This window comes from Embiotoca jacksoni, unplaced genomic scaffold (assembly GCF_022577435.1).
Source record: "Embiotoca jacksoni isolate LCO1_2020_lvr unplaced genomic scaffold, fEmbJac1.0.p SCAF_9, whole genome shotgun sequence".
In the NCBI taxonomy this organism is placed as follows: Eukaryota; Metazoa; Chordata; class Actinopteri; family Embiotocidae; genus Embiotoca; species Embiotoca jacksoni.
This window is the reverse complement of record NW_027185447.1, coordinates 16,685,745-16,698,727: the sequence shown is the minus strand read 5'-3', so window position 1 is coordinate 16,698,727 and position 12,983 is coordinate 16,685,745. Positions and strand designations below refer to the sequence as shown.

At 40.8% G+C, this 12,983-nt stretch overlaps 2 protein-coding genes across 2 annotated transcripts; both read left to right on the top strand.

The window, feature by feature from the left end:
- The first annotated feature begins 3,758 nt into the window (after nucleotides 1-3,758).
- LOC138193531 (aquaporin-4) lies at nucleotides 3,759-9,742 on the top strand. The gene is made up of 6 exons (XM_069141666.1): nucleotides 3,759-3,958; nucleotides 4,467-4,658; nucleotides 5,577-5,738; nucleotides 5,850-6,014; nucleotides 6,506-6,586; nucleotides 7,387-9,742. Exons 1-6 carry the CDS (start codon nucleotides 3,944-3,946, stop codon nucleotides 7,600-7,602), a joined length of 831 nt encoding a protein of 276 aa, XP_068997767.1. The 5' UTR covers nucleotides 3,759-3,943; the 3' UTR covers nucleotides 7,603-9,742.
- A 2,001-nt stretch (nucleotides 9,743-11,743) lies between these two features.
- mipb (major intrinsic protein of lens fiber b) lies at nucleotides 11,744-12,983 on the top strand. Its single transcript, XM_069141027.1, has 4 exons — nucleotides 11,744-12,103; nucleotides 12,355-12,519; nucleotides 12,603-12,683; nucleotides 12,798-12,983. The coding sequence occupies exons 1-4, from the start codon at nucleotides 11,744-11,746 to the stop codon at nucleotides 12,981-12,983; spliced, it is 792 nt and encodes a 263-aa protein (XP_068997128.1).

Sequence of the window (12,983 nt, the reverse complement as noted above, 5' to 3'; positions counted from 1 at the left end):
TCTCAGGCTGGTTAAAGCCTTGCTGGTGACTCAGTATTGTATTGTACATAAGTAACAAGGGCATTGTGATGTTGGGTGTAAATAATTGAAGTAGTGCATTCAAAAATATGATAATTTTATATTTCTAAAAAAAAATATATATATATATATATATATAACTGAATAGTGTGAGTGCTGCCACCATGCTTTTAATATAAATGTACTACAGCATAATTATCATTAGTGATGCTAGTGGGTGTACATATTAGGGTTTTATCAATTTATTTCCTTTAATCCTTTTGTCTATTGTATTAACACATTTGAGAAGCTTCTATGCACACACACACACACACACACAAGTATGTAATCAGATTTCAACCACACATCGTTGTCCTAAGTGGATTTAGTTTGCTTAGTTTGATCAAGATGAGGCTGAAAAAGCTTCTGATTAAACCTAACCCTGATACCTCGGACCTTTCTTCTTTTTTTTTTTTAACTATACAAGTCTTTAACCATTCATGCTCAAATGCAGATTCATATGCTCTGTTTTGGCTTTCTTCCAATCAGTCATCTGCACAATATACATACCTGTCCTGTATGTGTGACTGTTACCTCGAGGACTTATTGATACCAGGCAAAGTCAAAAAACGTCCTAAAATATAACAATTGAAAGATCAACTTTAGGGATTTGAGTTGTGTTTGCAATGTGGTTAGAACATCTCTGGCTCATTTCAGTTACATTAATAGTTATATTTACTGTAATTTAAACTCGTGTTGGCTTTTTTAACGTGAGCGTTTCTGACATTTTTTTTTTTTTTTTTTTAATATTACTGCTCCTTAAATAACAGTAGCTCAAATAAATATGCATTCTTGAAAAGACAGAAACAATTTTAAAGACACCGTTTGTCATAACAATCTCCAGCCTGCTTCCCTCATACCTCCGCTGTACCTCAGTGCATATCACACGACAGGCACACAGCAACATGTCACGTCGGAGAGCGAGGAGCTCCGAACCATGACGGACGCCTGGCGAAGTGTTTGGGTGGGGCTCTGCGGCTCCCTGGAGAGTCCTGTCGGAAGCACATGCTGCTGGAAACGTCCTGCCATCATCCCCAGCTGCTCTACAGTGGGAGAGACTCGGCATTAACGCACACTCAGGCCACATACTTACTGTAGATTCCACACTTGAGTGTGTAAAGCATTGGAAATCTTTGTCAGAATTGGGGAAAAAATAAATAAATAAAAGGTGTGTATCGTAGTGCGTCTCTTACTTTCCCTTTGCCCTCTGTCGCTCTCTCAAATCCCTTAGCTTGCATTTTGCGTGTGTGTATGTGGGTGTGCGCGTGTGTGAAATTGTGTCAGTGTCAGCACTCTGGGGCGAGAGGGGGGCTAAAAACTCCCCACGCCAGCGGGTTCCAGGGTGCCCCCCGCCCGTCCTGCGCCACACATTTGGGCTTAGCCCCACAAAAGGGGGGATAACAGTTCCACAGTTGCCGTGGAGAGGAGGGGGTAATCCACGGCATAATGGGGCACACCAGCAACCCCACCCCCCTACCAACCAGTTCATTCTGGACTCGGTCTGCCATATTGAGGGCCCCTGATGCCTGCAGGGTCAGGAAAGTCAGTTTGGAGTCCAAACATTTCCATATCACCACAATCATCATGTCAGCTGCCTCTAACTGAAGAAGTACTGCTGTAACGCATTTAGAAAATAAATGTGGTTCATAACTTGTTGCATCAACTGAATAGTCTCAGTTTTGAGTTTAACTGAATCTGTTTTGGTGTGTGTGTGTGTGTGTGTGTGTGCGCGCGTATGCGTGTGTGCGTGTGTGCGTGTGTGCGTGTGTGTGTGTGCGCGTGTGTGTGATATATCAAAGAGAAAAACTGAAAAGCGTGCACAGATGCAGCACCTCAATGGGCTCTATGGCAACAGCATCATGAAAGAGTTTGTCCCCATGGCGACCAGAGTGGTACCTCTCAAGTAGTTTTTAAAAGGGGGGAGGAAAAAAAAACAAACCCCGAGGGTGTTCAGGCATAATATCAGAGACCTTTGGGGATCGTGTCAACATATCAGCAAGCATTTGGTCGTACTTTTAACCTCACACTGTGAATCTCCTGCTGTACAACGTGCACAGACAGTTCATCCAATACCTTTGAAAAACGAATTTCCCTCCAGGAGGTAAAGCTTCAGAAGACAGAAGAAAAAAAAAAAAAAAAAAAAGAGACATGTTTATCTCATATTTATCTGCAGCTGAAATGTAATGTATGGCTCAATGGTTAATTTCAAAGCAAAGGATGTTGTCTGTTCTCATTGCTCTGGTCCTCTCTGCTCACTAATTGCTCCCTTTCTCCTATAATTGATATGAAAATCAGGCTGAGCAGGAGTAATGTTTTCCAGGTGCTCAGGACAACAGCAGACTGCAGGACAAAAAGCTTATACTGCTGTAATGTTTCATGTTATGTATGAGTCTGTCATGTTAAGTATGTTTCTATTTTTTTTTAATGAAATTTATATCTCCAAAAATCAACAATAAATCAACAGTTTGAGCTCGCGTCAGCTAATTTGTGGTTAAACTGAAGTAGCTCAAAGAGAAATCTTTTTTTTTTTTTTTTTTATGGCGATGCTTAACATGAAACCATATTTATATTATCTTAGTCGTTGTTGAATCTCATTTGTCTGTTTTTCAAATCTTGGCCTTAACTTCCTGCTTTCTGACGAACACAAACTGAACACGCTCGCGTCCTTCCGCGACCCGTGACGTCATGACGTTCACCTTCATTAAGATCTTAACAAAAGTAAAATTCTTGGGGGAAAAAAATGTCAATCTGATAAACTGGTTGAATGTTTTTAAATAACAAGCTATATAATATTTATTGTATTTAAACTGTGAGACGCCTGACTCGTTCATTTTCCGTTTGTTTGATAACAGCTGTGAAAGTTTTCTGCCTGATTGAAACAGTCAAGAGCCAGTAAAGTTCCTCCAAGTGCAGATAAGCGCTCTTAAAGGTAGAAATTAAATCAGCATATTTCTTTATTTCACTCATTTTTACTTCCTGTACCTCAAATTAAAGTTCCAACACGAAGCTGTGTAGGTATTTAAATATTATAAAAACAAAATTTAAAACTATGCCTTTAATTATTTCATTATTGTTTCCCCTTAGCATTTAAGACTTCAAACTTCCAGTTTTATCAAAGTTTTTAGTAGGCTATATATATATATATATATATGTTTTTTTTTTTTAGTTAAAAGACAAATACAAGAATCTGAACAAACACTCACCACACAGATACTAAAAGTAGAGATTCGACAGTGAAAATCTGGTCAATCCATTTAAAATAATGACTTTGAATTTGTGTCATATATTTAAGCGCAGCTGACAAATGATACTGACTGCATGGTGTTCACCCTCACTCCTCAATGTCTCACCTTTTTTTTTTGCACTGCTTGTATTGTGTCATCAAATTATTTTCATCTTTTTCTGGATGTGTTTATTTTATTTTGTGTCCTCGCTCAACGTATTGCTTTAACCAGCCATGTATTTGATTTATGAAGACATTGTGCGACCCTCTGAAGTGGCCACAATCACTTCAGATAGAAGATAAGTGAAAGGCTCCTGGTAGTTTTCTGAAGATGTGTTAAATTGCCTAAGGTTGACGAATCGCTTGGAGGAAAATCTGGAGGGCAGGATGTTACACATACAACCTTGGAGGGACACATTTGCATGTGTGACTCGGTAAGGCCTGAGGATCAGGGGAAGGAGAGGGTGAGGAGAGAGAGAAACACACAGAGAGAGAGGGAGGAGGCTGCTCTCATCAAAGGACATCTCAGACTCTACAAGTTGATGAGGGATGTAGCCACGACCCTGAAGCACCTCAGACCCCGACAGCTACAGACAGACGGACGGACCAAGTGAGAAGGAAAAAAAAGAGTAGCCTGAGGACAACATACTTATCGAGTTTGAAATGACGTGGCGTGAGGTGAGCATCTTAAGAGTTTAAACTCCTCATGATTTACAGCGAAAGGACTCTTCAGTGAACAAAAAAAAAAAAAAAAGACATTTTTGTTTTTTTTTACCAGGGAGTGCTTGACCATTTGTATTTTATGGGGGTTTAGAAAAAAAAACCACTTGTTTCTGTGATTTATAAAAAGTAATAATTTTGTGATAATTGATGCTTTTGTGATTAACTTTATCGAGAAAACATCCAGCTGATTGTGCAGTGTTGAAATATAGGTTACTGACGTGGATTTGACTTGTTAGTGTTAGATATTATGATACAAGTTTTGTCTATGTCTCTTTTATTGTTTTTAAGATGTATTTTATTAAGAATCAGACTGATAAATAAAATTATCAGCTTATTGTATACGGCCCGCTCTGTGGTTAAAACCAGTATTTCTTACCTGTTTTTATTCACTAAAACGTTATAGAATGAGTTTAATGCACTAATTATAGGCCAACTTTGTTTACGTCCCCTTTTTTCCGAGCAGCTACGCAGTCGGCAATTCTGGCGTGCCATGCTGGCAGAGCTGCTCGGCACCCTGGTGTTAGTGAGCGCCGTGCTGGGTGCCTCTGTGCCAGGCCCCGTAGAGGCCCCCGGGGGACCCCTATACCCAGCAGTGGCAGTGGGGGCAGTGATTGTTGTACTGGGACACTGTTTTGGAGAAATAAGCGGGGCACAGGTGAATGTCTCGTAGTCACGCTTTCATTTTAATATGTTGTTTTTCTTTTTGCCTGACTTGAACTCGATTTAAAAGTGTAGGTGAGTCGCAACCAATCAGTTGTGAGCAGTGAAGGAAGAATGCAGATTGTTTACTTGAGGAGGAGGAGTAGCCTACCAGATGGCTACCGTTTAAATAGCCTTTACTTCATTTCAAGGAAAAGTCCTGTACTTAAAGTCTGACTTACTGAAAGTCAAAATACATACCTGCTTAAAATATTAATCTCAAAGACTTTCATTTAAATAAATATCTGTTAAATTCATAGACTGTGTAAAAATGGATGGAATCTCCAGGTCTGAAAAATGAAGCCAATGCAGAAGTGCTTAAAGTGCAATACCACTGTGGACCAATAGGGGCTGGCTCCAAAAAACAAAACTCTTGCTCCAATAGACTCCAATTTAAAAAGCTTCAACTTCTCTCATGAAATGCAAAGTTAGTAATTATTTTTCAACAAGTCATTATGGTGTCGTTAGCTGAACTAACTAATTCTGATTCAGGTTCTGGTGGTCTTTCTAAAATAATTTCATAATGAATTGGATATGAAGTACATTTTTGGATGATTCCAAAAATCTTTTTTTGAACTACTTGCTTTTTGTGGTCTGAGTTATATAACTACATCGAACGACTAGACACAGATTTTTGTAATGGGACACAAGTGTAAAAGTTTTTGAACCACTAATTTCATCTGTAGCAATACATTGTATTTTATGTAACATCTTAAAGTAACAGCTGTCAGATAAATATAGTGTTGTAAAAATAAAATCTTTCTTTGATCTAAAGTGAAAGTAAATATTAAGATAAAGACTTAAGTTTTTATTGTAATTTTCTTTTGCAATTTATAACATTTATTTCTTGGCGTGTGTTTGTGTCTGTGATCAGGTAAACCCTGCTGTGACTCTGTCTCTATTGGCCACACGGAGGCTGGATGTTCTCCGAGCCCTTGTTTATATCGCTGCTCAGTGTTTGGGAGCCTCATTAGGAACTGGGGCCCTCTACCTGGCCCTGCCGCTCAAAACCACTGCAGACCACTTTGTCAACAGGGTCAGTTCCCTGAACGTCTGTGTGTTACTTTTCAAAGTTTGAGAAACTTTTCACGTCTTCTGAATATTTCTGACTTTTTCCATTTCCTCTGTCTTATTTTACCTCACTAAGGTTCCCATGGAGCTGAATGCAGCCCAGGCGCTGGGCATCGAGATTCTGTGCACCTTCCAGATGGTCTTCACTATCTTCTCGGTGGAGGACCAGCGCCGCAGGGAGAGCCCAGAACCAGGAAACCTGGCCATAGGATTAGCACATACTACTGGAGTGATGATAGGGGTAAGAGGAGCTTTCATACAGATTCTTACTTGATCTCCAGTTTTATTTATTCCTCACAAGTAAAGCCACAACAGGTTTGATTCCCCCACACACGACTCTGCAGACAAGCAGAAGCCCAAACAGCATTAGAGACAATCAGGGGCGTCACATGAAAACTTCCAAAGTGGACCCTCCATGGTTTAAGATGTTCAGGACATTTATTCAGTGTAAAAACTGACCCACTTTCAGGGAGTTAAAAAATATTTCACACAGGAATTGGGAAAACTGGACCATGTGCATGAAAATTGATACTGAAAAAAGAACAAAATAACTGGAGAAAGACTCCGTTTACTTGTCTGAGTGGTCCTTCAAAACATCTAGTCAGTGTTGTTGTTGTTTGCTCACGATGTTATTTTAAGATCCGAACTCCAAGATAAATCAAAATATGAAGAGAGAAAGAAATCACCTGTTTTGACTTGGTTTATATTGTGAGGATGTTCTTTGTCCGTCAGGCGCGGTTCTCTGGTGCGAGTATGAATCCTGCGCGCTCGTTGGGTCCAGCCATCTTCACTGGCTTCTGGGAAAACCACTGGGTGAGAAAGAAATCCAAAATCCAAACTTGTCATGATGGAAGCACTGTTCCCACACTCTCCAACTAATTTTTCAAAGCTGCTGTTTTACAGATGACAGATTTAGTCAGTGTACAAGCAACACTGTTGAGTGCATTAGCTACAGTGGTGGGAAGTATATTTACACAGATACTGTACTCAAGTACAGTTTTATGATACAATACTTGAATATTGTCATTTTCTACTACTTCACTTTCACTCCTCAACATTTTCGAGGGAAATATTTTACTTTTTTACTCCACTAGAGCTAGAGTACTTTTCACATTAAGATTTTACATAAATGATCATATGTTTAGGAAAATTATTGTCACATTTCAGGTGTATATAGTTAGCAGTTTCACCAAAGCGATAGTTCCTCTTTGAACATCTCGTGGTTTAATTTTGATTATTAATTTAGGCCTGAAGAGGTAAAATTTGAAATTATTTTAATAAAAAAAATTGCAATCCTAAAGGTTGGTGTTTCTTTTTCTAACCCTATAAATCGTTTCATGGTACCTCAGATTTATCTTGAAACCCTTTGTTAAGTCATTAGGTTCCTTGGTTGAAAACTCTAACTTCACCCGCTACAACACAAGAATGTTACGTACACATTGATGCATCAGTATTAAGAATATAATAATGTAAAATTGAATAAAATCAAAGAATAAATCATTCATATAGACTTATAATGGAGATGAATTAAATATGTCTTGGACGATCCAGATGAAGTCCGTACTCACCTCTTCTATCTTATAATGGCACAATTTTCTTCTGCCCGCCTGCAGGTGTATTGGCTCGGACCGATACTCGGTGCTGTACTCGCTGGAGTGTCCCATGAATTCTTCTTTGCACGCAGTGCCTCTCGTCAGAAGCTGGTGGCCTGTTTGACGTGTAAAGACATTGACATCGTGGAGACTGCCAGCATGACTGGATCATCACTGTCCACGGTCACACAGAACGCCATAAGAGCCAAGCAGGCCAACAAACAGGAGAACAACTGACGACACCTGCATGAAAATGGTTACAGTGATTTTTATAAAATGCACAGTGTACAGTTCATTAGATGTGATGGTGGTTGGGACCAAAAAAAAGAAGAAGTTGTCTTAAAGGTTAAACTTCTCACACATAATATGCTGTAAAACACAAAATGAGAATGAAGCTGCTAGTGATCCAAGGCAGGACAAAAATCTGCCAGGAAAATATTATATATTTAATATAAAAAATAACATTGTTAGGAGTTTTAAAGAATTTAATGACAAATGCCAGGTTATGATGGATTAAGACTTAAATCCTTTTTAAAAATGAAAGTAGTGACACTGGAAGAGAGGATCTCAGTGAGGATGTGTAGATAAATTCAACAATTGTAATATTGATGAACCAAAACCCGTTCATCCTGTCAAAAGTGTTTTGTTTAATCCCAAATGCACTCCAGCGTGGTTAATCTACTTTTATTTTTGAAATTTATTTTTTCCAAAATGTTTTTAATATTAATGTTCATTATAATTGATTTAATTCTCACTGTCTTGTTTTGTTCCACCAGCAGTCCAAGCACCCAAAATATTGACTTTACAATGGTGTCAAATAGAAACTACTCAGCATTTTACAAAAAAAGGAGAACGTTTGTTAAAAAAAAGTTTTTCTTGCTTGCATAATAGAAAAAAAAAAAATCATCTGCAAAATGGTTGTAGTGTGAAATATTTACTCATTGCAAGTAAAAGTGAAAAAGTATAAGCATCAAATTGTATTTGGATATTAAAGACAAAAGTGCTAGTGAACAGGGTTTCTTTCAGAGTTTGTAACATCCGCAATGAAAAAAACTCTAATTGGAAACAATATTGGGACTAAATTTACTTTTAAATCAGCTGTAGATCAGTTAAATGTGGAACCAGATTCAGCAACTAACTAGCAGGTCAACCACAGCTGTCATAATGTGTGGTGACGTGAACACAGTGGAGGACACTCAATCCAAGACACCAGGAACTCAAAATCTGAGTAAATATAGTTTGTCAATTAATTTTGACATGTCACAGTAAAATACACATAGCTGTAAACAATAAAATTAATGACTACTGATTTTTCAAACAAAACCAAACTACTTGAGGATGTAGAGTAAAATATTTAGATGTAAATTCAGATTTTTGTATGTGGATTCATCACGTCTGCAGGCATCCAGCAGCTCACGTTTTTCTTTTCAAAAGACTGCAGAAGATATAAACCTCACATGTAGACAATGTGGCAACCGTGTTCACTTATTGTGTTTTCAGTGAGCTTCTGTTGAAATATTAACAGCCCACACTGGAGCTTTATGTTCTCTTTTGCTTTTTACTGCATGTGGAGAGAAATTAGTGTAGCAGCTGCATTTTAAAGGGGCTGGCTGTGACCTTTCAGGTCCCTGTTGTCTGTCATTAGTTTCGATAAAGGTCTTGTCAATATGGTCAGATTCAACACTCACTTTCACATTTACACATCATTATAATATGTAACAGAGTCTCATTGAAATCCCGCTTAAAAACACTATTATTTTCCAGTTGCATCTCGTGTTTGTGAGTGCTTTGAAATGCTAAAGAGGTCCTTACTCTGCACTGTGGGTTCAATGATGCTCTCAATCAGCCCAGCATCTCTCTCATGTCTGTGCCTGTTAGCGACCATCTTTTCTCTGAGGCCTCCTATTGACAATCAAATGGGCCTTCATACCTCTGTAATGGCTCTACAGAAAGAACACCTTCAGTCGGAATAAGCTTTGTAATTTAAAATGGATATGTTGAGCCTACGTGTCTGTGTGTGTGTGTGTGTGAGTGTGTGTGCTGTTTGGGTGTGTGAGAAACAATACTTTTAGCTTTCATGAAACCTTGCTTCATGAAACCTTGCTATAAACCACCATTTTTTTGTCGCGCCTTAAAATATATCTTGCATGTAATTTAAAGATGCTTTTATCTCCTTTGTCTCCATCTCAAGACGCATGATACCACCAGTTGTAAATGAGATTTTTTTTTTTTTTAAAGTAATTTGGATGAACTGACCCTTTACATTCTATATAACCTGTACATTTACCAGGTATTCATATTAATAATGAATGTAAAACACTTAATTATCTGGATTTGACAATAGGCTACGTCTAAAATAAAAGCATGTTAGCAATCAGTATCTCCAAAGTGTCACTTCTTGTGCAGTGCAGACATACTCAAATATGCACACATTTAAACAATAAGCTATTTACACACACACAGACACACACACACACACAACATGCACAATAGCTATAACTGCCACTGTGCCGCCAGCATTTTGCATTGTGTGTGTTCTTTCTAACATGTATAAAAGGGAGTTAAAACGGCGAGCTCAGCGTTCTGCATTCATCGCCGCCAACTACACACACACACACACACACACACACACACACACACACACACACTCCCACACTCCCACACCGATGGCTCTCGGCTGGTCAGCGATGCCCCGGTGCGGCTCAGTAACCCCACCGTCCCCCTACATCCCTGCTGTCCCGCTGCACCTCTCACACACACTGAGAATGTTCAGGGCTTTGGTCGTATGTCCTTCTGCAGCACACTCACATATTGCAAACCTCTGCCAAGTACCTCCTCGAAGCCCATGTCACAACAGAAAAAACAATCCCGCTCTGTTGCCTGAATTATTTTTGGGTCGCTGCTTGGTGGCTCCTTGTTTTTCACTGCCACTGTTTCAATGTTGTTTTTCTTCTTTGCACACATCAGACAGATTTACTTTTTTTCCTTTACATTTTTGTGCCTTCACCACTCGGTGCAGGCCGTGCAGCAGTGTCACTGCGGACTGGGCCCTAAAGCGATGTCAAGTTCATGTTCAAGTGCTCATTCCAGGGCTCTTCAGTGACCGCTGCCACTTTCCTTCACCTAAAGTTACCTGATAATCACTAATCGATGGTTTAATTGTGTCCAGAACAACAAAAAGAAGCTTGAAACTTAACTTTGCTCTTTAGCTGTAGCGTTAGCATTTGGCGCTGCAAATTTAAGACAATGCTCTGCTAGCTTCTCCTCCTGTGTTTTGGTTTAATATGTATTTTTGTCTTGTCTCTGAGCATACATAGCCCACATGCTTGTTACAGACAATGGTTTCACAGGGTCAGGCATTTCACTGTATGGGACAGTTCAGCGCTGTTAGCTTTGGGCACTTCCGTCCGGGGCCCCAACTGTATTATCGGCATGTGTGTATATGCGTGTGTGCGCACGTGTGTGTCTTTGTGCATACATGTGTGTTTTCTGTCCTTGTCCATCAGAATTTGTGTCCCCTGATTATGACAGTTATGATATGACAACAGATGACATACGCCCCAAAGAAAACGTTCTCCTCTCAGCTCCGGCTGTTCTTCGCCGCGGCTGTTCCTCCTAGTTTACCACTCACCCTGGAAAAAAACATACTCCTTCATGTCTTTTTTTTTTCTGTGAAATGTCTCTACCTCACACTAAATATCGGTCATGGATCCCCACTCATTCTCGCCTTATATGTTTCTGTCCTCAGATACGCTGCCCTCTCTTTTGGACCAGCTCTCCTACAGGGAGGCAACAGAGGGGTTAAGTTTGTTTGATTTAGGATGTCCAGCACTGCCGCCCCCCGCCCTTGGCCCTACAGGGGGATTATGGCGTCACCTGGGGGCCCCTGGGGGGGTATTATAAAGCGCCGGTCTGGCCCTCTCCCCTCCGTCAGAGAGGCTAAAAGGTCCACTGGACACTCTGTCTATCCCCGTCTCTACTTTAGAAACACCCCTTTAGCATTGATGCCCACCTCCTCTTGACAACTCATCCCACCTGAGATCTCCACCCACACTCCCACATCATCTCACACCTATGTCTTTGCGACAGGTGGATAGAGGTGGCAAGCGAGCGCAGCTGAGTTGACTTTACCAGCCCAGTCCACAGTTTGGTAAAGAACCGTTGAGTGGATTCATCTGTTGACGTTCTGAAATCCTGTTTTGTGTTTAAATTGACTCTCAGCCGTGTAGTGAGCTGACTACAAAAGGGAGATCCTTTTTTTTATTTTTGGCATTTGAAGAGGACTGAAAAGGTAAATACTTACCTTTTCCAGACTTACCCAGATTTATTTTTAAATCATCTTCTTCATCTGGTGGAGAGCCTCAAGCGAACAGTCACCATGTGGGAGTTCCGGTCGATGAATTTTTGGCGGGCGGTCTTTGCTGAGTTCTTCGGGACCATGTTCTTCGTCTTTTTTGGCATGGGCGCTGCCCTGCGCTGGACCACTGGACCTCATCATGTCCTTCATGTGGCCCTGTGCTTTGGGCTGGCAGCCGCCACCCTCATCCAGTCCATCGGCCACATCAGCGGCGGCCACATCAACCCTGCCGTCACCTTTGCCTACCTTATTGGCTCACAGATGTCTCTTTTCCGCGCCATTTTCTACATTGCTGCTCAGTGCCTGGGTGCTGTAGCCGGGGCCGCTGTGCTGTACGGAGTCACACCTGGCAACATGAGAGGCAACATGGCGATGAACACGGTAAGAACAAAACAAGTGTAGCAATGTTAGTAAGAACCTTTTTGGGCCAGTTTCATCCGTTGGTCACAGTTTGTTTATCTGTTTAGTTCTGTAAAGAATTTGTATGATGCCAACCATTGAGACGTGGTGGAAAAAAAACAACCTTGGAAAAATATAATATATTAACAGCGATATCAATTAATCGATTTATCTAGTCCAAATCAGTGGTAAATACTCAGTGAAATAACATTATTCCATTTGTGTATCTGCAGCTGCAGCCTGGCATCAGCCTGGGGATGGCCACCACTGTGGAGGTCTTCCTCACCATGCAACTTGTCGTCTGCATCTTCGCTGTGACTGATGAGAGGAGAAACGGACGCCTTGGATCTGCTGCCCTCTCCATCGGCTTCTCCGTTACCATCGGACATCTCATGGGGGTGAGACACCTGGGAAAAACTACAGCATTTATAAAGATTAGTATTTTATGACAAAATGCAGTAATAATTGTCTTGTGTTTTAGATGTACTACACCGGTGCAGGAATGAACCCTGCAAGGTCCTTTGCCCCTGCTGTGCTCTTCAGAAACTTTATCAACCACTGGGTAAGACCTGAAATCCAGCTGAAGAGCTTGAATGTTCCAGCTTCCACTTTACTCTCAGCAGGAATCATAAAGGACAGCGTGTGAGGTGCTGAATGTTAATCTTGTTGTTGGCAGGTGTACTGGGTCGGGCCTATGATAGGAGGTGCCATGGGTGCCCTCCTGTACGATTTCATGCTGTTCCCACGCATGAGGGGTCTGTCCGAGCGCCTGGCCACACTGAAGGGCAGTCGGCCCCCTGAGAGCGAGACCCAGCAGGACACCCGCGGGGAGCCCATCGAGCTCAAGACGCAAGCCCTATAA

Coding starts and splice junctions, on each gene's coding strand:
- LOC138193531 (XM_069141666.1), top strand. Junction 6,015..6,505: donor CTACTGGAGTGATGATAGGG/GTAAGAGGAGCT, acceptor TTTGTCCGTCAG/GCGCGGTTCTCTGGTGCGAG. Junction 6,587..7,386: donor GCTTCTGGGAAAACCACTGG/GTGAGAAAGAAA, acceptor GCCCGCCTGCAG/GTGTATTGGCTCGGACCGAT.
- mipb (XM_069141027.1), top strand. CDS start 11,744: ATGTGGGAGTTCCGGTCGATGAATTTTTGGCGGGCGGTCTTTGCTGAG. Junction 12,104..12,354: donor GCAACATGGCGATGAACACG/GTAAGAACAAAA, acceptor GTGTATCTGCAG/CTGCAGCCTGGCATCAGCCT. Junction 12,520..12,602: donor CCATCGGACATCTCATGGGG/GTGAGACACCTG, acceptor CTTGTGTTTTAG/ATGTACTACACCGGTGCAGG.